At 41.6% G+C, this 26,462-nt stretch overlaps 1 protein-coding gene across 1 annotated transcript; it reads right to left on the bottom strand.

The window, feature by feature from the left end:
- Window positions 1-2,154: 2,154 nt before the first annotated feature.
- Window positions 2,155-25,259, bottom strand: ppp1r2 (protein phosphatase 1, regulatory (inhibitor) subunit 2). The gene is made up of 6 exons (XM_085381389.1): window positions 24,901-25,259; window positions 12,709-12,816; window positions 12,481-12,564; window positions 10,355-10,449; window positions 4,896-5,063; window positions 2,155-4,540 (listed from the first exon to the last, which is right to left on the bottom strand). The coding sequence occupies exons 1-6, from the start codon at window positions 25,026-25,028 to the stop codon at window positions 4,521-4,523; spliced, it is 603 nt and encodes a 200-aa protein (XP_085237515.1). The 5' UTR covers window positions 25,029-25,259; the 3' UTR covers window positions 2,155-4,520.
- Window positions 25,260-26,462: the final 1,203 nt, after the last annotated feature.

Below are 26,462 nucleotides of genomic sequence, written 5' to 3'. Positions count from 1 at the left end.
ACTGATACAGCTGACTAACTCTTGCCAGTATCGTGTTTTATGTTGGAAACCAGGCGTGTGAATGATAAAGTTATATTAAAATTGACGTTGAAGCTTTCAGACTGTTTTAATAGAAAATATTTTTATATAAATGAATTTATATGTAAAGAAAATATGCTCTGCTCAAAACAGACTCCCTGTTTTTTCTAGTTTGGCATAAAATATGAATCTTTATTATTATAATTATAAAGCAATTATAATCTTGCTGGTCCATAACCTCGAAAACAGGCAGGAGTGATGGCTCTTTCATCGCCGACACGATCTCTGAGGTGGACGGGATGTTCCCCACTGTGCTTTACACTTCAAGTACACGAGCACTCCTCCACGAGAAACAGTGAGTGGAATAATGAGCACTTTCCCCCGGGAATGAAAACAAGTTCGCCTGCCTCGATTACAGTACAGCGACACTTTGAGGCTGAATAGGACCTCAGATGATGCATTTCTTTTCTTTTTTCCTTGCCGGAAACACACACACCAGACGAAACACGCAGAATAATCCTTTGCACGGAGAATGTCAAGCTTTATCCTCTGAGAATGACTAGAAATCCTCCGGGAAGATGAGATGTTTTGTGCGACAGCGCCATCTGGTGGCAGCCTACTGTTAAGAGGGTTTGTTTTTTGTTGTTGTTTTTTTTTTTTTTTTGCTTATTTAAAGAAAATCTGTATGGCACTAACTTTAAATATGCTTGAAATAATTTCATTGTTGATATATTTTATGTGCTTTTTTACTTTTAATTTGTTTACGCACCATTAGCTCAGTCATTATATAGTGAAAGTCAACTGTGATGGGACTGTAACATGGTTAATGTAAAGTAGATCACCTGGAATCAGGCAGAATATCTGCTTCAGCTTAATGGAAAAACAGATTTTTATCTGTGCTATAATGCAGTGCAGACTTCTGAAATAAATCTGGGGTTGTTGGGCAGCAATAAAGTACCTTAACGTTAAAAAGCAGACCTGAAGATTTTTTGAATATTGCATATACGCACTAGTGTTAGGTACACCTGTTTGGCTGCTTGTTATCTAATGTCTAATGTGCTAATCGCTTAGTAGCAGCTTAGTCCATTTATCCATGCACGTCTGAGGATCACATTTGGGGAAAAAGGCAATGTTAAGTGCAACGTCGTTGTTGGTACTCCAGAAGCTGGTCTGAATGCTTAAGAAACTGGGAATTTCCCCATACAACCATCTCTATGGTTAACAGAGATGAATTGCTCAATAAAAGACTGGAAAAAACTTTGCCTGGTCTGATGAGTCTGGTCATTGCTGACACATTCAAATGGTGGTGCCAAAATTTCATGAAAGCATGGATTCATTCTGCCGCGTATCACTACAGGTAGTAGTGGCATCATAAATGGCTTCTTCCAGCAGGATAATGCAGCAGGTCAAAATAGCTCAAATCATCCCAAACAGGTGCGTTAAACTAATAACAATAAGTTCCCTCCACTCAAACAGCTTCCACAGTCACCAGATTTCAATCCAATCTAGCATCTTGGTGATGTGGTGAAAAGGATTCACACCACGGATGTGCAGCCAACAAATCTTCAGTATCTGTGTGACGTGATCGTGTCCATGTGGACCAAAATCTCCAATGTTTCCAGCACCTGATTGAATGTACGAGGGGGAAAAAGCAACTGTGTATTGCTAATAAAAAGTCCAGTTATGTTAGAAGCTTCAAATATCTGCGAAGTCATTGTTAAGTATTATAACTGAGTTCAAGAGACTTTTTTTTTTTTTTTTTTTTTTTTTTTTAAATGGGTACTTTTATTTCTGCCAACTTATATGAGGACTACTTGGGGGAAAGTATGTTAATGGAATGGACACATTTATTTCTTAAAATATGGATTTTTCTACAGCTTTTTCTTTAAAAAAAAAAAAAAAAAAAAAAAACCTAGAAAAACATCTTTAAAAAAAATTGAATGATGACCTAAAATGGCTTCTCTCTCTCTCTCTTCACACTCATGTCAAGAGAAAAAGTTTAAACACCCAAAAACTAGAGGACCAAACAGTTGTGTGAGCTGCAGTTAAGAAAAGCTGTGTAATTTGTGGCTTTAATCAGACAGACACACGTTTAGTTCAGATTTTCTTGCTCCAAAACAAACCACACGACAGGAATTCCTAACAACGTGTGTTTAATGGTCAGAGACAAAAAAAAGAAAGGAAAAAAATATATAGACAATCTGATGATGCAAAGAACATGCAGTCTGGTAGTTTAAAAAAAACAAAACAAAGTACAAACACAGATTCAACATCCATGTCACTCTGAGACAGTGCAAAGTCGTGGGGCTGCTTAACAGTCTATCATCCTTAGAAAGCAAACCGGGGGGGAAACAAGTTGTGCGAGACACGGGAAACAAGCAACGGGGCTTATCATGTTCATTTTACACACATGTACAAAGATACATGAGAGGCACGTTTTCTTTTGATGGGTAATAACCACCTACGGGGTCATCGTGTCAGATTTTAATCTTGTCCTTTTTATCTAAGTGAGAAGATGAAGTCCTCTGAACTCTTCTATCAGTCTATGGATTCAGTCATCGAAGAAGAAGAGCTTCTAGAGAACATCGACTTCCTGTTTCCTGATGAGAACCCTTTGATAATTAGCTGCTCACTTTACAGAGTTTCTCTTAGAAGGTGTTTTTATATAAGACTAAAATAAATCCAGAAGTCCAAATGTTTCAATGATTTTCCGCATTCCCACAATATAAAGCTCAATACTTTCAATCACAGTGAGGAATTAAAGGGTCAGAGGGAAATGAAAGCTCCAAACACGAGACGGTCAAGGCTCCTGCACGCTTTTCATTTCAAACACCTCCTCTTTGTTTACTAGACTCAAGTCGTACAGTGTGTAGTCGGGATCGGGACCTTTGCTTTCTTTCCTCTGTTACTCGAGTCAGACTACGTTGCAACTTCCTCGGCGCTTGCAGGAACACCAAACATTAAAAAAAACCATCGAAAGCCACTTCCGACGTCTCCATTAAGGTCAGTAGCATCAGCATCTCCTTCTACAGAGATCCCAAACTGCATCACACCAAGATACTTGACAAGTCCGACAACTGGTGTGTGATGAAGCTTAAAACACAAACTAAATAACATAATCACAGATTCTGTCAAAGCTCTAATGCAGTAGGCAAATTACGCAAGAGCAGAGCCAGCGCTCCAGTGGATGTTTTACCTCAGCAGCAAGACTTCAATACAGCCCCCAAAACACTGTTTAAATTACCGTTACTGCTCTGCCGAGGAAAATAAGAGAACACTCATACCGTTGATCTTCCCTCATATCCCAACATGCACCAGCAAAACAAACCGATTTTAGTTTAGTCTGATTTAAAAAAAGAAAAAGAAAAAAAGTGCCTCAGTAGACGTCACACAGGCCGAATTTCTCAGTGGATTCGATCAGGTGCTGATGAGGCACGCACGTTTGTAAAACCGAAATGATGAAACTGAGAAATACCAGGGGAAAAACAAATCAATGTGCTGATGTAAATACAGTTAATGTGTAGCCATATGGGAGAGTATCGAGGTGAGGCACTGCAAGTAGTGGCTTATAAACCAAAAAGCCCAACAGCCCCACGGTCAAGACGCCGTCTCAGCACAGCCCTCAATCTGAGATGCACTGCTCTACATATTACAAATGTCAGGAGTTTAATCAATGTAAGGCATCAAATTTTGATTATTATTATTATTTTGGTGGCAAAATTTAAACTTTGTGGGCTACATACAGAATCCCCAACTTACTTTAATACCATTACACTAATGAGAAGTCTTCAGCATAACTGTTAAGAAACGTGAGTGTGGATGAAAGCAAACAAACAAACTGGTCATCATTTGGACCAACTTTTATCACAGACAGTACTGAAGGGGGAAGGACAACACAACAGAGCAGCGGGTTATAAAGCAAAACAAAAACATACCCAAAAAAAATAAAATATTCACAGCCATCGGTGAAGGAGCCGTCGTCATGTCTCGGATACGCCTTTGAAGAGGTCGTGGGGTTTCCCCTGGCTTCCTCCAGGGCTGATGTGCTGGCTCTGTGGCCGACAGAGGAGCCGTGTGGAGCGCCCAGACGGGAGTCCTGGTACTTTTTTTTTTTTTTTTTTTTTTTTTTTAAAGGCCTTGATCCTCCATTCAGGGTCAGAATCACACCCTTCACTGCGACGCCAGTTCAGAAGAGGCGGGAGGAAGAAATTCTTGGCAACAGGAGAGGGAAGAGGAGGGAGCAACAGTCTTCTTTTGTGTGTTGTACAGACTGTGGAGGCTGAAAAAACCAGTGTGTCATATTGCACAGTTGGAAGGAAAAGTAGAGCCAGACGTGTGACCGGGAGTTTAATGGCTGCTGAGAGTTGTTATATGGGTGTTGAAGCGGTGTTTTGCTGTGTTGCTCAGTGTTAAAAACATCAGCAGCGTTGTCTTTCTGATTCTTGAGTCGACAAATACACGCACACACAAACACACGCAGGGCTGAAGGTCGGAGACGGCATCTATGAGTCCAGAGAATCAGCTGGAGAAAGAAAGAAACAAAGACATGAGAAAAGACAGGAGTGGATATATTTTGATTTTATTCAGCTTTTTCATCCTCTAATCAAGTAATGTATTCCCTTGAAAACTTTATTCAAAAAACATAAACACAGGCTGTTGGCTATAAATTGCTACCTGGGCATATGCAAAGAGTTGAGGCATAAACAATAAGAATAATGAATAATATCACAAACTAACCACTTCCTACTACCAATTTGAATTCACTTTTTATACAAATAAAAAGTGAATTCAAAGTGCCCACCAGGGGGCCCCAGCTCACACTTTGGGAATCACTGCTCTAACAAATACCCAACAGGCCGCAGTCTCCCTCCCCTCACCTTCCTGTGGCGGGTCAACACTGATCTCCTCCGTCTCCTCCGTGTCATCTCTCATCTCCTCGTCTTCGTCAGCTTCTAGCTCGCTGGCGATGAGCTGGCGGGCTAGCTTGATGTTTAGGCCCTCATTGTAGTGCATCTTCCTCATCATCTGAAACTGTTTCTTTTTGGCTACAGGGGACAGAGACATTTGAAATCACTTTAATTTGCCAAAAGCAGCGAGTTCAATGCTGGCATGTTATAACTATAATGATAAAACAGAGCTTTACTTGTGACTCATGGAAAGGTTGATGCACTGTAAAAGCATGCAACAATACATCTGCATCTGGCATCAGTAAACAATCTGCAATAGACAATATAGTAACTATAGACAACAATTTAAGTGTCTGCAGTTTTTTATTTGGTCTAAAATAATGAATAAGAGGGAAACACACGTGCCTGTTTAAAAAAAAAAAAAAATCTCAAGCATGGCATGACCTGCAGTCTGGACATTGCAGCGAGGGTCGCTATAGCAACTAAAAGAAGAAAGCCAACATCTTCACACAAAAACCTCAGCAATCATATGGATCGGTTTCACTGACATCCAAGAGAAATGTTCCAGTTACACTTCCAGACTCAAACACTATCCTTCCTCCATCAACAACTAAACACAGAAATTTTCATTCCTTCCCTAATGCCATGTACTCCTGTGGTCATGGAAACGCTCCGATTGACTTTGATTAGCCCACACCGCATCCTCGAGGACACTGATAACCTTCACCGGTGAGTCAGAGTGGATGTTGTGAATGTTTACGCGACTCCTGCATTTCTGCTGTTCGATCCAGCTGGCCTTTGTGTAATGTAAGCAAGTTTTGTGTGGAGCCTGTTTGAGACCTAACAGAGGCGCTGCTGGCCTGTGTTTACGCCTCACAGTGTCAGTGATGCGGCACTGGCCAACTCAGCATTTAATGCACACATCTGAGACAGTAAAGGTTACAACGAGGTTTGGCCAAGCAGAAGCAGAGTTTCTAATGTGTGAAACAGTGGGCTAATTAAACCATTTCAGACACTGCATGTACGCAGAAATACAGAGCAAATAAAAACATTTAGTGTCAGTACTTGTTGATGTAAGACTATTTAATAATTTAAAAAAATAAATAACTTTGTGGCTGCATAATAAAACTGTATGAATATTGTCGAGGATGAACGCTGCTACTTTTGATTGATCCAAGATGGCGCCGGTGCGTGTGGCTTGCCGTCTATCACTGCCAGTGTTATGTTTGTTTGTTTTGATTTTATTGACTATTGTAATAAATGCCAACTCTCTCTTGGTGTATGATCGCCTAACCCTACTGGATCTCCGACCTTCTGTCAAAGGCTGGGCAAAGTGGAACCAAGCTGAACATAAAACTTTACCCCCGCTAATATCGGAGATCCCGGCTCACCTGTGCAGTGTTCCAGATCCACCACTCCGGCAAAAGTGCCGTCGCCGAAGGGCTGGCTTCCTGGTGAAGCTGAAAGCTTCTTTAAGGTATTCTCTTAAGCCCTTGTCCAGAAAACAAGGAGTGGTGCCAAACTTCTGTTTCTCTCGGCGATCGTTGGAACCTGTCTGTGCCTGGCTGGTACCTGTCATCGGCCTAGATGGGATGTCCCGAAAACCCTGCTCTCCTCGCCCCCGCCGACGTGGTGTGAATCTGCGGAACCTGCGGCCTCTGTGTCGGGCTTCTAGGACGGCTAGCGACGGGGATCCGCTGCTTACCGCCAGGATTGGCCTGGTAAATGCTAGGTCCCTAGCGAACAAAACGTTTATCCTGAAGGATTTTTTCACATCCCGAGGACTGGATTTTCTTTGTGTGTGCGAGACGTGGCTGAGCGCCGGTGAGTGCAGCATCTTCTCGGATCTTCTACCCGGCGATTGCTGCTATTTTAATTCCCCACGTATGTTGGGCCGAGGAGGAGGAATAGCTACTATCTTTAAAAGTCATTTTAAATGTAAGCAGCTATCAACCCCGTCATTCACCAGCTTTGAACTGTCTGTGTTTGAGCTGGGCTGCTCTCACACAGTGTTGTGTGCGGTGGTTTACCGGCCTCCAAAATACAATAAGGACTTTGTGAGTGACTTTGCTGACTTCTTGGCTGAATTCATGCCAAAATATGATCGTGTTCTTATTGCTGGGGATTTTAATATTCACGTGTGTTGTCCTGACATGCCCATGGCGAAGGGCTTTTTAAACCTTATTGATTCGTTTAATCTGGTGCAATGTGTGACAGGTCCCACACATGAACGTGGACACACGCTTGATCTTGTTTTATCTCATGGTTTTTCTGTTTTTAACATAGAGATTTGTGATGCTGTGTTTTCTGACCACAGTCCTGTGATGTTTGAAGTTCCTCTTGCCTGTGCCTCAGTTAAAACTCGCGCTGCTGCTCAGCGCTGTCGTGTTTTTAACTCCTCCACTGCTGAACACTTTTCAACAGTCTTTGACCAGATCTGTAAGATCCCGGATTTTTTATGCAGCCAGACTGAGGAACTGAGCTCATGGTTTTATTCTACCTGTCGGACTGCTTTGGACACTGTGGCTCCATTAAAATCCAGACTGCCTAAAACTAAATCTGAGCCCTGGCTGAACGACTTGACCCGAGCTGTCAGACGCGACTGCCGTCGAGCTGAGCGCAAGTGGAAAAAGGACAAACTACAAGTGTCATTCCAGATGCTGAAGGACTGTTGGCGTCGATATCAAAGAACTGTAAAAGATGCCAAAAGAAAACACTTATCTGACATTATTTTGTCAAACTGCCACAACCCACGTGTTTTATTTAAAACTATTAACTCTGTTCTTAATGCACCATATACTGACTGTATTGAGCCCTCATCAGAAGCCTGTGAAAATTTTTTACACTTTTTTATCGAGAAGGTCTCCTCCACAAGGGCTCAAATCTCTCCTCATGCTCACGACCTCTCAGTCTCTGTTTCCTGCTCTGCTGTCTTTGACAGGTTTGAGCCTGTGACTCTATCCTTTTTAAAGGAGACTGTTGGTCATCTTAAGCCTGCAGGGTCTCCAAATGATGCTGTCCCTCCTCGACTTTTAAAAGAGGTGTTACCTACAGTTGGTCCTTTGGTGCTTGAGCTGGTAAACCATAGTCTGATGTCAGGTGTTGTCCCTAAAGATTTTAAACATGCAGTAGTCAAACCCCTGATTAAAAAACCTGCTCTTGATCCTATGGTTCTTGCAAATTACAGGCCTATCTCCAAACTACCTTTTCTTTCCAAAATTCTTGAAAAGGTAGTTTACAGCCAAATAATGGCCTTCCTGGAAAAGCAAAATGTTTTAGAGGTTTTCCAATCTGGTTTTAAACCCTTCCATAGCACTGAATCAGCCCTTTTAAAAGTTTTAATGACATATTTTTAGCGACTGATGCTGGGGACTGTGTTGTTCTTGTGCTTTTAGATTTGACAGCTGCGTTTGATACCGTGGATCATGCCATTTTATTCTCTCGTTTGGAGCACTGGGTGGGCATTAGGGGCACAGCACTGGAGTGGTTCAGGTCCTACTTGACGGGGCGAACTTTTTGTGTCAGCCTTGGTGACTATGCGTCGTCCTCCGCTCCCCTCTTGTGTGGTGTCCCACAGGGCTCAGTTCTAGGCCCCCTCCTCTTCTCTTTATATCTGCTTCCTCTTGGTTCTGTACTGAGAAAGCACGGCATTGCTTTCCACTTTTATGCTGATGACTGTCAGATCTATGTCCCTCTAAAGAAAAAAGGCAGATACCTTACACAGCCATTACTTCAGTGTCTCGATGACATTAAGGCTTGGATGTCTGTTAACTTTTTAAAATTCAATGATAAAAAGACAGAGGTGATGGTTTTTGGCAGCCCCACTGAGACCCCCAATGTGTATGTAGATTCCCTGGCACAGTATGTTAAGCCAACTGTCACAAACCTGGGGGTCAAAGTGGACTGTGATCTAAAGTTTGATAATCAAATTAAGGCCGTGGTAAAATCTAGCTTCTTTCACCTCAGGCAGCTGGCAAAAATAAAGCCAATTCTTTCACGGCAGCACTTTGAGACAGTGATCCACGCCTTTGTTAGCACTCGGCTGGATTACTGTAATGCACTTTATATAGGGGTCAGTGCATTATATATTAGTCATCTACAGAGGGTGCAAAATGCCGCAGCTCGTCTTTTAACTGGCACTCGAAAGTTTGAGCACATTTCCCCTGTTTTAGCTTCGCTTCACTGGCTGCCCATTTCTTTTAGGATTCATTTTAAAATTCTTTTATTTACTTTTAAAGCTCTCCATGGCCTAGCTCCATCTTATCTCTCTGAGCTGCTACAGCCTTATACACCCACCCGCTCTCTCAGGTCAGCTGATCAGCTGCTCCTGAAGATACCCAGGACTGGGCGTAAACTTAGAGGAGATCGTGCTTTTGCTGTAGCAGCTCCCAAACGGTGGAACGAGCTTCCTTTAGAGATTAGACAGGCCACTTCTTTATCTGTTTTTAAGTCACTCTTGAAAACCCACCTCTTTACCTTGGCCTTTGACACCACGTGAGATGTTGGTTTTTTATTTTTATTTTAGTTGTTTTTAGGTGATTCGATGCTGTTTTATCTTGTTTTTGCTTTAACATAGGGCTGTTTTAATTTTATGTCTTATGTGTTTTATTTATTTAATTTGCTGTTTTTTGTTATTCTATTGTTTTAACTTATTTTCTGTACAGCACTTTGTTCCTGTGCTGGGTATTTTAAAGTGCTTTATAAATAAAATTGGATTGGATTTTGCACGCTGGCATGTCCCACTGAGATGAAACCCCGGGATAGTTTACTTCTAATTTAATTAGATTTTCAGATTATTATACTGCAAAAAAACCCATCCAATCCCATCTTTGGGCTTGTCCATTACATAAATAAATTAACTTAATTAACAACAGATAATCTGTGGTAGAAAATTCAGTGTTAGAGTACTTTAATGACAATCCTATTAACATGCACTAACACACATCTGTTGTTATTGCTTTTAACAAATCTTATCATCCTGTTGTGTCACATGATTAAACTGCACGTCCAAAAACTGCTGATGATGCTCTTGCAGTTGGGAGGATATTGACCGGATTTGTGACTTTCCAGACTGTTCTCTCGCTGTTGCCTGCACGGGCCAGATATAAATATAAAAGCCAGCAACAGTAATACATTCTGTGTGTGTGTGTGTGTGTGTGTGTGTGTGTGTGTAGGAAGTCAGAAGGTCAAGAGCACACCGAACACTTGAGCTCTTTCTCAGTCTGTCCCCTCTCTGCCAGCACTTGGCTGTGGAGTGTCACTCTGCATTTAGTCACCCTCACAGCTGTGTAGGACACTTTGTGTTGAGGTGGAAGGAATACATAAACAGGTGAACTGCAGGACGCACACGCCAAAATAGGCTGCAAGCCCATGACCGCTTCAGAGAAAAAAAATTGCAGTATTCCACTGAAATCTGAGTGGATGTCTACCTTGTTCTTCGGGAGTGAGCTCCTCTTCCTCCTCCTCGCTGCTCTCCTCCTCTTCTTTCATGAAGCGAGGCTCTGAGCCCTCTGCTGCCACCAGCCTTAAGAGAGAAACAGAAAGGGCATACATTAGGAGATTCACAATCCAATTTTACTTGTCTTAATTTCGGTTTCACTCCATTACACAAGTGTGAAACCAAACGCAAACAGGCAATGACTGATAGAGCCTCAAAGTCACTGTGAGTGGTTAAAACAAACAAATAAACTGGAGAGAAACAAAGCAGGAGAGGCATTAGGGGAGGTGGAAAAACGAGTAGGCAGAGTGAAAAGTGCAGGGATGAGAGTGTGCGAGTACTCAAGCATGAGATAAAAATAACAAAGAGCTTTAACAGAGGTGGACAAAATGAATAACGAGTCATGGCTGAGTGGATGGTAGTGAAAATGTGAAAGTGCCCACGGGGAAGCTCCCATTTACTGTGCAACTGCTCTCCAACCAACCAGCTCGAGAGCTGTTTCTATGTGCTGAAACAATGCTGGCGAAGCATTGTGAAGACAAGAGGAAGAGAGATGGCACGTGAGATACAGTTAAGAAGCAAAGGTGGCACAGGAAAAGCACAGTTGGATAACTGATGGATGACGGGAGCGAGAGAGAGAGTGGATGCTGAGGATCTAAACGAGGAAGAGCGCAGAGGAAGAGAGCAGCTGCTGCACTATCTGGAGGGTTTAGTGTAAAACAATGGCTGGCACTCATTGCACAAGCAAACAAAGGAGGCTAATTGACTTCCAAGCCTGAAGCTAATCGCTACACTCTGGAGCACACACACTCGAACGAGCTCATCCCCAACTGCGCCGATACGCTTATGTAAGCACAGTAACTCGCAGCGGACACGCTTCTCGAGCTTCCCGTTAGCGTCCGCATCACGGCTCGGAGTGGCTTCTGAACACAGACCTTTTGGATCGCAATAGCAGGAGACAATAAGATGTTATCCGCCCTCCTGCTTTCCATTTGTGTCCATGAATTATGACACAAATCACTTGTTTTGTAAAAGCACCTATCTTCAGTATGCCCTCAAGCTTCAGCTCCTAATTCAGTATTTTCACTCCAAGAGATTACATGTGGAGTGCATTTAAACTGGATTTGATAACACACATACTGTAAAATTCTCAGATTTCAAATACAGACAGTGCCATAGTGGCTTTAGCAAGCGTGTTACAGTATAGAAGAAATTTGTTGGCAGACTAAAAACAGGGTTTAGCCCCAGCCTGAGGACAGCAGAAGAACCTGCAATGTTAGCTGGGGGTTTGTTAGCATAAGCAGTAATAAGATGTCCATGAAAGAAAGCACCTCAAACTCATTGATAAGCAAATCGTGTTTACATCTGTTGTCATCACCAAATACTTATAAGCCCAATACAACACTGAAAAAAAGAAGCTTATTTCCGTTCCTACTCTTATTTGACTTCATCATCCGTGATAACCTCACAAATCTGAAGCTAATTCCTTTACAAATAGTGACACTGTTGCTGCAGCATGGCAGATAACTGCAAGGTGACACAGGCACTCAATAGCCTTGCTTTTATACATGAATATACCCAGGTGGCAACAAGTTGAGTCAACTCTCATTGCAAAGCATCGTAGACAAGTTGCACTCGGTGGCTCTGATTGACGATCAGATGGCAATTGTTTGCCAACCTTGGTTGGAGACAGGTTGCTTCCCACCTGATGTGCGATTGATTCCCTTGCAATTCAAAGTGGTCACCGAAACTACTTGCAATAGGTCACATATTTAAAAACGAATCAGCAGGATGTGACTATATGCTGGCATTATAGTCCTTCCAACTTCCAGCAAAAACACTTATTCATCGGAGTATATTTGAAGTCATACTTTAACTGAATGGAACAGCTGTTAAGAAAAACACACAGACTGCTTCATATGTTTGTGGATCAGAATATTACTACAAGTTCTGTCACTGGGACTAATTGTGCAGTAACATGGCGCTCAGTGTCTGAAAGCCATCGGAGTCATTTTTATGCACATTCCCGTTGAAGGACAACAATGATAGCGTCTACAATCAGCTGCACCCTCGCTTTTCATTTGCATTTGTCTCCCAGCGCTCAAGTTCAATTCTTACTTTGATGCCAGGTCATCGACTGCAAGTCCACTTTGGCCGTCTGAGTCACTCAGTGCCCCTTCATCTTCGTCATCCCCAATCATCCTGAAAGAGAAGTTTATAAAGTGGATAATGAAAGCAGGGCAAGAAAAAGTCCTGAACAGTCAGGCACCTCTATAGAAAAAGAAACGAATGATAAACTGCCCTGTAGAGTGCTGTTTTAGTAATATTTAAAATGATATTTTGAACCTGTTGTAAGGTGTGCTGGGTTCATCGATCTTCATCAGGCCGTAATCTTTGTCAGGTGGATGGTATGTGGCCAGGATGTTCATCTCATCCCATTTCTGGGACTTCTTCCTGTAAAATGGATGGAAGAAGAAGGGTTAAACAGACAGTCACTCAATGTGGACCACTGCGCACCCAGCTACCATCCCATCCCAGTTTCCTCCAGGGAGACGAGTGAACAGATTTGATCTAGGACTGAATGTGCCCCAGTTTTCACTCAGACCGCATTATTTTGGGAACACACACACACAAACACACACACACGGCCCAGAAATGTCCTCCGCACCAGTTTGTCCCAGCAACTACCAGGAAGTGCCACGGCCTTTGCTTTTGTGTCAAGGTAACACATTGCAGATGAGGGTGTGGGTTTAAGTGGGTGGTGAGGCTTATCAGCTGTGAGTGAATGAGGCCAAAAGTCCAACAACTGACTCATTTGAAACAATCGCATCAAGAGTTGATTCTGGTTCCATCTCTCTTTAGCACGTCTGCTTCTAATCCCTCAAATGGTTTTATTCTCATCTGGGGAATAAGGTTTTCACCTCGGCTTTGTTTTGTTCAAAAATTACACTAATCCGTGCTACCCTTTCAAATCCTTAGAGGAAATGAACTGAGACAAAGACAGCAAATCAGTGCTGAATTTGAATTTTTGCTCAGGAGGATAAAGAGAACACCTGCCACCTGCCAAGAGGAGTGATGCTGGAACTGTTTCTTTTAACTCACAGAAGAAGATGTTTTTGCACTGCCAAGAGTTTGGCAGATTTCTGTAGACTTACTTGTAATAATTTCCATTTTATATTCACATTTCTTTCTCCTTTCAGTTTATTCCAAGCCAAGGAAACTTTCTACTTTTCACACATTTAAAACTTCTAATTCCAGACATGTTCAGCCAAACAGCCTCAATTCAAGGTTATCAGGGTCTGGTTAACCCAGCTCTGCTTTCTTCTGCTAAGGTACCACATCTTGACTTTGTTCATGGAACAAAAGGTCAAGTATCACGGGAGACAGGAAGGAGTGGGAGGCAGGAGATGCTTAATCCACCGCCTCCTGCGACAAGCCAAAAAAGCTCCACAGACTTGAGCGCTACAACTGCTTGATGTGAATGAACTGGTTCATTAAACTGTTTACATGAAAGCTTCAAACACAAGAGCTGCGTTTATGTCAATTTCTAAACAGTTGGACTCATGCTGAACTCAGACTACACGAGATGTTTGCCTGTCATGATGGGGACTGCCTCAGATTAAGTGATTATAGGATGACAAACTCTCTCCTTTTCATGCGTGAGAGGCATGACAGAGAGCACGTATCTCCCTGGTCAATCCGGCGCGCTGCCTTTCCTGACGACATTAGGAAAGAGGGCATAGTCAGTGTTTTTTTAATGTAAACAGATCAGATACATGTGCAACATTGTCCCTATTATGTCACCATGCTAACAGTGGTACACAGCTGGGCGGTGGAGAAAAGATTCTCATCAGCTGCCAAAATGCTTGGTGCTCACCAACCTCACAGAAGTGCCACCGCCCAACCCTCCAACGTAACAGCTTATTTTTACTGTCAGGATGTTGCGATGCATTCCAAGGCAACTTTAATTTTTGTGCATTATGACAAAAGAATCAACTGTTGGAGGACTTCACCCACTGCTGTTCCCAAACCAAAGCAAAGGCCCTGCGATGTCCGGGCTGGGCCAGGCTGATGTAGCTTTCCCATACATGGATTACGGCTAATCTCAGACTTACAAGACAAATTCAAAAAGGAACTCCACTGGAAGAACAGGTAGATCTCCTGGCTTGTCACAATGACACATCAAAACAGAGGATTGGAACAGAGGATTAGTAGATCTCAATACTGATATAAACCTTCCAATCGCCAAGTTTGGCTAAAACTTGAGCACCAAATGGGACAATGCTGCTAGCCTGAACTGTGGCTCACAAAGTGGCCTAGCAGTGGAAGAAAATACTCTAAATAAGCTGCTTTTGGAATGAATGCACAGAATCAATGTGCACTTTTTACAAATATATCAACCACAAAGCTTTCATCTGCATCAAAGTATTCATGACCTGAGATTGCTGTGGCTCCTTTCTTCCTACTTGACAAGTTGGGGAAAATTTCAGCTGCAAGAGTCAAATCAGACAAGACTAAAGACAAGCAGAGCTTCAGCAACATAACAGCAGACTAGGGTCTTGGAAATAAACAGGATTTTGCACATTAGTGTTTTGTTTACTTCACTCTAGTGTAGGGCTGCCACAAACGATTATTTTGATAGTCGACTAGTCACCGATTATTTTTGCGATTAGTCGACTAATCAGATCATCATCCATTGGAGGTACAGCGTACAGCTTATTGCACCAGCAGCATCTGGTCTTATATAACTATCATTAGCTTACAGCTTGAAGTGTTTGTGCTAACTAAAAATAAAGACAAGATGGTAGTTTATTAATTTTTAATGAAATTTGCAGATTGTTTCGGTGAAGTTTAATAAACTCCTTGCTTTCTAAAATATAACAGGACACCGGAGTATATTCTCCAGCGTCTCACACTTCTGATAATCAGCTGTCTGCTTGACAGTTTTAGCTGTGCAAAAACTATAACTTTAATCTCAGCCAAACCGATTTACTCAGGAACAAATAAAATACTAAAGAAAGCCAAACTAACATTTTTAAGTTATCTAAGTGACTTATATATATGTTTAACCTGACTAGCGAAAGACGGCGGTGGGTTTGAAAACGATTTGCCGGGAGTCCGGTGTTCTCACGGCTCTAGTTAGCCTTGCCCCCGCCTAGCTAACGAGCTAGTGGGTAACAGACGTCTCCGAAAACGTCGGAGCGCTTTTGAAAATATGTGGTGTCTTGATAAACTGAGCAGATATTTGAGGTTTACACAGCTACATTCTCGCCTGAAAATATGTTAAACGTTTATTTTGTGACCCAGAAAGAATAATAAGAGTAAAGTTAAAACTAACTAGCTGCCGCCATTGTCGACAACTGCGCTGGGCTGCGCTATGAATTCTGGGACACAGCTTCTTCTTCTTCGGGGTTTAACGGCAGCTGGCATCCTTGTACATGCAGTGCTGCCATCTTCTGTTTCAGTCCGTTATTACACTCTTAAATCCTACTACTCATTCCTGCGTCCTTTGTGATCTTACAAAGCTTCAAACGATGCGTCGACTATTAAATTAGTCGTCGACGATTTTAATAGTCGACATAATCGTGACTAGTCGACTAATCGTGGCAGCCCTACTCTAGTGTTTCATTTATATTTATAAAAAAAAGAAAAGAAAACAGAAGCAGACCCCTCTGTTTCATTCCCACCAAACATCTTCACTAAGTCATTAAGAGCATCGTGAAAATTGTAGTGCAAAGATGAAGCACCTGCCTCTGCACGCGAAGAAAAAACAGGACACAACCAACTACTAGTACACACTAAATATAGAGCTCCATCTCTTATGTGATGATGACTTCCTCTCGAAGGTGGTCAACAGCTGGCGACATAACGCTTCAGGAAAACTCATTAAATAGAGTGAGTCATCACTGCGAGCTGAGCCGTGCTATCAGGTGGCATAGGCAGAGGGCGGTGAGGAAAGGTCCAGCCCCTGTGCCCTCTACCGCAGCATCAGCCCGCCAGCAGTAACAGCAGCGGGCACAGTTTATAAACAGAGGTCAGTACAAATTCACAAAATATACTGCTTCCTGAGTACTCTAAGCGAGTGCCATGACCTGGCTCACGGGGAAACAACATAAAAAGGAAGCGTGCCAAAGGGAACGCTTAATTAAACCAAATGAAAGTGCCAAATTAAATATTTACAACAGGGAGCGTGGAAAATTAGCATTAAAGCAGTAGCAGCCAGGGAAGGAAATGAATACCAGCCACAGGGAAGAGCTAATCAGTTTTTACAGGTGTCCCAGTTTAACTTTGAATTTCACCAAATATCAGCTCTGATCAAGACCACACAACAGGCAGACGGCCTGAAAAGAAGGCCATGAGCCACCTCCTCAGTTACTGCTGTGCAGACTGTGGTGGTGTGAGAGGAGAAAAAACAAAGCAAGCCAATACCAGGTTTGTGTGAGCAAATAAGGATAACTCATGGTTAAGATAACCTCCTATTAAATCCATCTGCTGACTGCAAACTGTTGAGCAAGCAATAGAAAAGATAACGTAGACAACCATTTGAACATTTATGTAGTCGTTATCATTTTCCCTTTGTCCCCTCCAACTGATCTACTGTAAACCACACTGGTAAAAGTGGCCTATATCTGCTTGCATTTACAGATGGTCACAGCCAAATAGTCTCACAATTATTAGACAACACAGCAACTTTTTGATTACTCATTTGGCAGGTCAGTGATAATACAGTGAGAATTATTAAGATATATACTTAACAAGTGTGCGCACCCTTGGGTACAGCACAGAAAAAGATTACACAAAGTTTGAGAGACGGCCAGCTAGAATTAGGACGAAAACTATTCCTTAAGCTCCTCTGATCTGCTCAGACTGTAGAGGAAAATGTTCAGGGGAGAAGCGGAGCAGGGTGGAACACAAATTAAATGCACTGGCAATCACGATGACGTCACGAATCCTAAACTTCAAAGGTCAAATGTTTCATTTTATCTGAACAAAACTACACCCGCAGGTGGTATAACACTAAATTACGACCCACTCCTGGGCCATGTGCCACAAAAGAGTAAGATATCTGCACATTTTACTGCTTCTTAAAAAAGCTGTGGTCACACTTTAACCTGGTAGACAAGAGGCTGTTAGACACCTGTTGATCTTTCCTCGATAAAAAAGCTGGCTGGTCAACTGTGTTTCCAGTTTCAACTGGAAACACAGTTGACCCCATCTGACCTGTACAGAGGAGTGTAAAATGACAGCCAGAGGTTAACAAAGTTTTGTCTACTATCCATGTTATGGAAAATCAGAGATTCACTGCCTACCAGTCTGACACTACATCATACAGCCATGATGAGGCCTGCGAGACAGTTAGGGAAAGGTTGGATTTCATGGAGGCATCAATGAATTATATATGACTGGGTGTGAGACTCAGACATTACTGTTAACTAAATAGCAGTGGGTGATTAAAGGGACAAGGAACAGTGCTTGTTTTTTAGCCTTGAATGCAGAAGGAATATAATCCCCGCTTCTAATGAACCCTATTACTTTATTTTCTTCTAAGATTTATCTTTGCTTTTTCAAATCCAAAGCAATCTCGTGGCAGTTTGTAAAGCTGTCACACCTGCTGCTCTGCAAACTCATGTCTGTGGACATGTGTTTTGTTTTCTTGAATTGAATCTGCTCTGTCGTGTTTGTAATGATCTTGGTCCACGTACAACACAAGATCAACATTTTCTGCTTTAAAAAAAAGCAAAACAAAAAAAGACAACTTCACCCACATTTAGGGGTGGCTGGTAGGGCTGCTCAATTAATCGAATTTTAATCACGATTACGATCTGGGCTTTCAACGATCATTAAAAATGACTGAGCCGATTATTAGCCCCTCCCTCATTTATCCGCGACACCTTAAAGGCCGGTCCGTGAAAATATTGTCGGGCATAAACCGTCCGTGGCGCAAAAAAGGGTGGAGACCGCTGATTAAGAGGACCCGAGGGAAGCTCGGAAAGCTAAGCAGAAGTTATTTGGAGAGGAGAGTGACTGCCGTTGGTTGAAAAGAGTTAAAAAAAAAAAACTTCAGTGGTGTTGCACACTATTTTATATTATTTTTTTAAAGTCATTGTTAACCCTTTAAAGCCGGTCAGAGCAGCACGCTCCGTTTTGCGTAACTATTTTTAAATCCCTGTAGAACCTGAACCGTGTAAGCTAGCGCAATAATTTGTTTTGCATATGAAACCGGAGGAGTTGTACTTACATCTGATGCCATCAGCTTGTCCTCGGTCACGGTTTCCTTCCACATATAGCTTTGCAAAAACTGCATAAAAAGCGCTTGCAGGAACAAAAGCATAATATTCCAGAAACACGCTTTGCCGATCCTATCAGCTGTTCGTAACACTTCCCACAGTGAAATGATGCACATGCTGTTTTCTTTGCAAATTTGCATCATAGGATTGTTTTTTGTTTTTCCTGCAGTATATAAAAATTGCTGTATCTCCAAAATAAAACTATGAAGACACTCAAAATAAATTTCCTGTGGTGGGAAACTATTTTTTGCAACTTTATTGTATTTAAAGTTTTGAGGGATAAACCTCTTAAATTTCTCCAAGTAGAAATATATGTAAACAAAACAAAAGCGATTTTCAATTTTTTTTGTAGTTTATTGCACTTTTTTGCAATTTATGTAATTACTATGGACTTAATGCATACATATTATTAAAATATGGGCTATAACAGTTGTATTGATGTATAGCAACTTGAAATGCTCCCACAAATGGCACTACAGCATGTAAAAAAAATAAATAAAAATAATATAAGCTCTGGTGGACTTGGTTCTATAGTAGGTCTTAAAGGGTTAAATAAATATCGTCAAATAATCGTGATCTCAATTTCAGTGAAAATAATCGTGATTATCATTTTTGCCATAATCAAGCAGCCCTAGTGGCTGGGGGTTGTTGACGGAGCGACTCCTTTTTCCGCTCACATCAGAGCCATATAGGAGTCACATACCATTCACACTTTTGCATTATTTATTAACACATAATATGTGATTAATTCAAAATACATAACTTGGTTAGGTTTGGAAAAAGAAAATCACAGCTTGGGCTAAAAATGCAATGGCTGCTAGTTATTTTAGAACTGTTTTCATGGTCACCATGGTAACGTGTCCAAAATTCTTGTGAACAACAGCTCATTCAGACATGCCAATCTTTCTACTGAAACACAAAACTTTGTATTTGTGCCAAAGGTCATGATAAAAAGGCCCCAATTCATGTCCATGAACACAAATTGCTGGAATAGCGGATCCTGTTTGTTTCATCTAAGAGATGATAAAGAAAAAAAATTCTAAAAGGTGCATCGCACTGACTGTAAACCACAGAGTCAGACTGAGAGTGCATGAAGCGCGTAAACACAGACAGGTGGTCACATAAATGAATGGTGGGTTTTTGTAAAGCTACTTCAGGATATCCTGCTGGCAGAGCGAGCTGGTGGAGGGAATGGGATGTTTTATACAATTGAAGATGATAAGAAGGAGAACATGTTTGTGCTGTTGCTCTTTGTTAGTGCTGCCAACTTAAAATCATGGCAGAAATTAGCCTTACCAACTCTTTTGTGAATGACATTCAACAGGGCAAATCATTCGGTATATAAACTGCCTGTATTCTACAATAAAACCTTCAGATAATAAGCCTTTAAATACATTCATGCACACACTGACTATTGGGATGTTTTAAAAAAAAAAACAAAAACCTGCTTTGTAACGCTGTGCTGGTACCTATGAAGGAGATTTTGACCTCCAAATACAGGACACTCATTAGGACAGAGATAAAAATACAAGCATTTAAAAAACAAAACAAATCCTGGATCCTGGACTACCTCACCGACCGACCACAGTATGTGAGGACTCAGGGCTGTGTGTCGGACAGGGTCGTCTGCAGTACGGGGGCCCCACAGGGAACGGTTCTGGCTCCGTTCCTCTTCACCATCTACACTGCAGACTTCTCCCACAATTCCACCCAGTGCTTCCTGCAGAAGTTCTCTGATGACTCTGCAATAGTCGGCCTCATCACTGATGGGGACGACAGGGAGTACAGAGGTCTGACCCAAGACTTTGTGGACTGGTGCCAGCTGAACTACCTCCAGATCAACGCCAGTAAAACCAAGGAACTGGTGGTAGACTTCCGCAGGCACAAGCATTCTCCACTGCAACCACTGAACATCCAAGGTATGGACATTGAGGCTGTGGACAGCTACAGGTACCTTGGTGTTCATCTGAACAATAGACTGGACTGGACTCATAACTCAGACGCCCTCTACAGGAAAGGGCAGAGCAGGCTGTACCTGCTGCGGAGACTCAGGTCGTTTGGAGTGGAGGGCCCACTCCTGAAGAAATTCTATGACTCTGTTGTGGCTTCTGCTATCTTTTATGGTGTGGTCTGCTGGGGCGGCAGCATCTCTGCTGGGGACAGGAAGAGACTGAACAGGGTGATCCGAAGGGCCAGCTCTGTTCTAGGATGCCCTCTGGACCCAGTGGAGGTGGTGAGTGACAGGAGAACGGCGGCTAAGCTGTCATCCCTGTTGGACAACATCTCCCACCCCATGCAGCAGACTGTGACAGCACTGAGCAGCTCCTTCAGTGGGAGACTGCAGCACCCACGGTGTGGGACGGAGAGATTTCGCAGGTCTTTCCTCCCCACTGCTGTCAGACTCCACAATAAAGACTTTAACTGATCAAGCACACACATCCATACATATGCAATAATACTAAGTGCAATAATCCTTTCTGTCATCGTTGTATTTTTACTCAGTTGTATATAGTATTTGTATTTGTATTCTATTTTTATCTTATTGTATATTTATTTTATTTTATTCTACTGTATATAGTATTTTATTTTATTCTATTCTGTACAGTTGTGTACTGTATTTATTCTTATTGTATTCTAATTTTTGCCTCATAACTTTTGCACTGTCCACTTCCTGCTGTGACAAAACAAATTTCCCACGTGTGGGACTAATAAAGGTTATCTTATCTTATCTTATCTTAAAAACACTGATATTTAACAAATGGCCAAAAATAACAAGACCATCTCTGTTGAGTAAGGTAATACAGAGTCATTGCTTTAACTATACGCAAACCAGTGATGTACATGTGTAACCGCCCCCCCCCCCAAAAAAAGTCCCATTTAGAGATAGAAACCCTGGACTGATAAGGCTTTAAAACTCTAGATGATTCTGAAATCAGCTTTATTGTGCATTACATCTTCCTGTGTTGCTTAACCATTTGATTCTCAACAATATCTATCAGACTAAATAAACAACTTGATTATTATATCTTGTGGCTTTTTTGTTTTGATTTATTTTGTTGTTTATTTGTTTTGGGGGGAGGGGATGACGAGCATTTACCCAAGGTTTTGAAAATTATGAAAAATGTTTGAAGACAAAACATTAACATCTATATTGGTACAATATGAGAGCATGGATGCTCTGCATGCAGACAGTGTTGACACGGTCCAGCTCGAGTTCTCCATGGATTTGGTGCTTGGCTGCACACGGGATCCATCCAGAAAACTCTTTTTCCTCCACTTCCTCGTCAGTCAAAGAGAGGCTATTTTTAGAACAGTACAGAAAAAGCTTGATTCACTGTTGAATTAGGAATTCACTATTAACTGCCATCCTGGTATGGCCTAATTTCTCATGCTGCAGCTCAGAGAGAGCTCCTCCTGTCTAGACGTGATGGCACAGGATAAACAGCAGGCACAGTGGATGGTAAATCACAGTTAGCCTCTGCCAAGTAAAAAGAACTGGATGGTTACCCTTTGAAAGTAACCAGTAAGACATGTGGAGGGTTTATTCATGAACATGATAAATGCTGTTATTGATAGAGTCCAGTGAGCTCCCAAAAATGTAGCAGCATTTGGCAGGTGGGTGGTGTTAATAAATGTCCATGACTATAAAGCACACAGAACTCATTTCATGTAGTGCCTCAAAAGCCCTCATATGTTGTGTACATTCATTTTATTGACTTCATCACATCAACATATGTAAAGCTGTATCCTGTAAGCAGGGTTCATTTTTTAAAAGTTTAGCCCATACAGCAAATGTGCTTTGCAGTGACTCAAACTTGCTCAAGGGTTCACTAATGAGGGATCTGAACCTCTCTGCATTAACCTTGATAACTTCCTGTGCAAACGTTATTCTTTTTTGCTTCAGGTATTCCTCCTGTCACAAATACCCGACTAAGTCACCATTTTTGATCTTATTAGGATTTGTGTCCACTCCTCGATCACACTATGCCACGTCTCCTAATGTCACACATTACCGGGATAATCAAAAAACAGCAGAGCCAAATGGAACCACCTTGCTTACTTATATATGGTCCCTTTGTTAAAATTTGACCTTGTTGGCACTAATACAACCTAATTCAACAGCTTCAAAAGTTTGCTTACGCACAGTTGCCTGAGGCCAGAGAGAAAACAGAAAGTTGGCTGTGGAAATGACCTAACTGGATTCGGTCATTTGGTTCATGTTCCCTGCCACAGTCAAATGCATATGAGAAGGTGAGGCTCCAGACAGAGAGAAGATAACCTGCAGCTCTTGTCAACTCAATCCTCAGCACAAGTACCTAACAGGCAACAGGATGGCTGATTAAGCAGTTCTCTGCACCGGTTTCTGCATATCAGCATTTCATTAGGTACCCTAGTCACGTCCCTGTGAGACTATTGGCCCACTCTGATTTATTTGCCCTGCAATGGTCCCGAATCTGAAGCAACCCCACCCCCATCCTTGATATCCTTTACTACTAGTGGTTATGTGAGCAGTCGCGCTGGCCAACATGAAGTTGGATGTTAAGCCAAATAACGTGAGGTGCCCATAAAATCTGATAGGCAGCTGGAAATAAAGGTCAAATTAGATGTGTTCAGAAAGCAGAGGTTATACCGAGCCTCATGAATATTCAACAGCAGTGTTATGAGATGTGAGTGTGTCCCCCCTCATATCTGATAAGAATCCCACATTATTGCTGTTCATATCAATCTGAGTTCAGTGAGGCAGGAGCGCATCTACACCCTTTTTATTTGACTAGGTGGGATACTGTCACCTGTTCTCTTCAACTTATATAAGGATAGTCTTTCTAAAACACTAAATCAGGGAGAGCCTTATTAACCATTTGATATATGCTGATGATTTGGATGTCCTGTCTCCTTATGGTGCTGGCTTGCAGCAGCTGTTTCAGGTCTGTTGAAGGTATGGTTTACAGTATGGTACTGAATTGAACCCTTGAAAGAGCAGAATAATAATCACCTTGACTAAAGTGAATCAGAATCCTTGATTTTCCCCCCACAGCAGATTTGTGGTGCTCTGGCAGTGTATCAAAAATGCAAAAGCTTGAGGTAGCATAAAGTGATGCATTCAGGATCTTACTCAAAGTAACATGATGTTTGTGACTGCTAATGTCCTGTCCTTTCATGCTTTGCTGAGCAATTCTATATGCCGATGAACTGCTTCAGAAAATATGATCGTTTCTAGTTTGTTTTTTAAGGTTTGTTTTTCTTAAGTGATACAACATATTTCTTTTGCTTTTCGAAACATGCATGAGGACGACCATGTTTACCACAGACAGTTGTTTCAGTGATAATGTCAGTGTCAGACATAAATATCAGAGGAAAATGAAAGAGGACACAAATCTGAAGTCTGGCAGACTAATCAAATCTTTGGCAACACGTAGTATTTAGTATAAAGTTTAAGCCGTAGGGACAGTGTGGTCTAGTAACAGGGTGTTGATTGTAGCTGTGCTGTAAATGTCGTAGATATCGATCACTCTAATACATCCTTTAACAGGCAAAGTGTTACACGGTGCTTGCATTAGACATGCATCGCATGCAGTGTATTTCTTTAACATGCAGAGGTTTTTTTCCTTATCCAAATCTTGATCCATAACCATAAAACAAACCACTTGCTGCTTAAAATCACTGGCAGAGAAGGTTGATGAAATTAATGGCCTTAGATTAGGTCATGAAAATCCTCGATCCTCTCGCAATACATTAGTCTACACATCCATGCGTAAACGCGCCACTTTTTGCCCAACTTCACGTTATTATGCCTATTATGGTAATGGTCATTGAGAGCTGTCACTATCGCGGTAACAGCTCCACACCTTCTTTTACTAGTGCTGATTCATGCTACTACACAGTGATGGGCACTGAAACCTCTAACAGAATAACCGTTTGTTAGCAGGCGTTACAGTCACACTGCATGTGGTGATTGTTTATTACAGGCTAACCTGCTTCGAAGGGGGTGTAATTTACACTAATTTACACCGTGTAAACGTTAGCGCTCGGTCATACCTCCCATCAAGGTTTAAATCAGAGACAAGACATCACTGTCTGATAGTTACAGAAACACCCAGAAAGTTCTCAATTCGGCACCACACATTGCCGACAAACATTAACAGCCAATGGGGTGACAGCGGGGTAACGTTAGAAAGGCTAACAAGTGTTTAGCCATCGTTAGCTAACGTTACTCGGCTACCAGCCTCAGCACAGCTCAGGCAAAACTTACTGTTGGTCATCCTCCGAGAGCCCCGGGACTTGTTCTGTAATCTCTTTTGGCTCATCGTCGGGCAGCGACTTGTTTGTAGCGCTGTTCTTGTTTTTCAGGATGCCTTTTATCGGCCGGGGAGCTGCCATTCCCACACGCTGACTGTCAGACCGGTGCTGGCTTTCAACTATTTCTCCTGCGCTGGTTTTCTTATTCTGTGATTTATACGATTCAGTTACAAAACACAGACCCTGGTTTAATGGTGCACTCCGTCATAACTCAGTGCTCGTCCTCAAACTCCGGAGAAATCTAGTCAGGATCCTGCATGTCTACTCTCTCCCCGGTTGTACACTGACTGGTTGGGCGGCGGGGTAACAGCGCTACTAGCGGGTCTGGTCGACGCGACATATCGCGGGATTTCTAAACGAGATTTCATTTTTTTCATCTGGTGCTGCGTTTTTGCGCTCGGAAAGGACAGATTTTTACAAAGACAAGCCATTTAAAAAAAACTTACAAAAGACAAAACCCCATAACAATAACAAGATTATAATTATCTAAAAATAACGTAGGCTGTCACCTTTAATTGATAGGGTCAATTCTACATAAACGTGCTAAAATTTATTTATTTTTCACATTTTTAAACACTACAACAATATTACAATGTAACTTTTTGACTTCACATATTCTCAAAAATGACAGCTTAATGATTTTAATGATTTAATGATTTTTTAAATAATTTTTGTACATTTACCTTACTCCTTCGGCAACTCTGATCAATTGCTTGCTTTATTTAAAAAAGAGAAAGAAATAAAGAAAGCAAAAAGCAACAAAAGTGTCTTGAAAACAGTTAAATAAGAAAAAATGACACTTCACTTTCACCAACAACACTTTCTACATAATTTACATGCTTCAACAGGAGTACGATGAAAGGCATTTAAAACCTCAGGAAATATTACTTCTTCAATCTCTCAGCACATTTAGTCACAGAAGAAGAGGAACGCAACAAATCCGGATGAGATTACCATTTTCAATCAGCTTTGTTAAAAGTGTGACATTTATTTGCTACAACAATGAAATTATTAGAATAAGAGTTAAAAATGAGTAATGATGGACTCCTTTTGATCTTAACCCTGAAGTCTAAAAAAAATTGATAGATGTAAAATTATCAATTTATTGTGTTTAATGTGCCGGGGGAAAACACACAGTAACACCAGTGACACACATCTGGGGACACATATGGCACACAGCTGCGGTATACAGTACTTTATGAACCATTGATGCTTGAAAGAACTGCATGAACAGCTTTTGATCAAGTTTATTTGCACAGTCAAATAAAGTCACTGGTGTTACCAAGATCCAGTTATTAAGTAAGGGCTCTAGTGTTATGTAAGGGAACATGCCAGTGACAATTTTCATGAAAAATGCCTTTTACAAAATGGCTGCTACAGGGCATCAAACCACATGGTGTCAGTCATATTTATTTAAAAAAATATTGCATTTTAAATGGTAAAAAAAATATTTTTAACATAAAAGCAAAGCTGTGGCCACAAGCACTCATATTGTGCTTGAATTGATGTATAACT

The sequence above is a fragment of the Rhamphochromis longiceps genome, linkage group LG15 (assembly GCF_057381845.1).
Source record: "Rhamphochromis longiceps isolate RC_006_pf linkage group LG15, R_longiceps_female_GT1.1, whole genome shotgun sequence".
In the NCBI taxonomy this organism is placed as follows: Eukaryota; Metazoa; Chordata; class Actinopteri; order Cichliformes; family Cichlidae; genus Rhamphochromis; species Rhamphochromis longiceps.
This window is presented reverse-complemented; position numbering and strand designations above follow the sequence as displayed.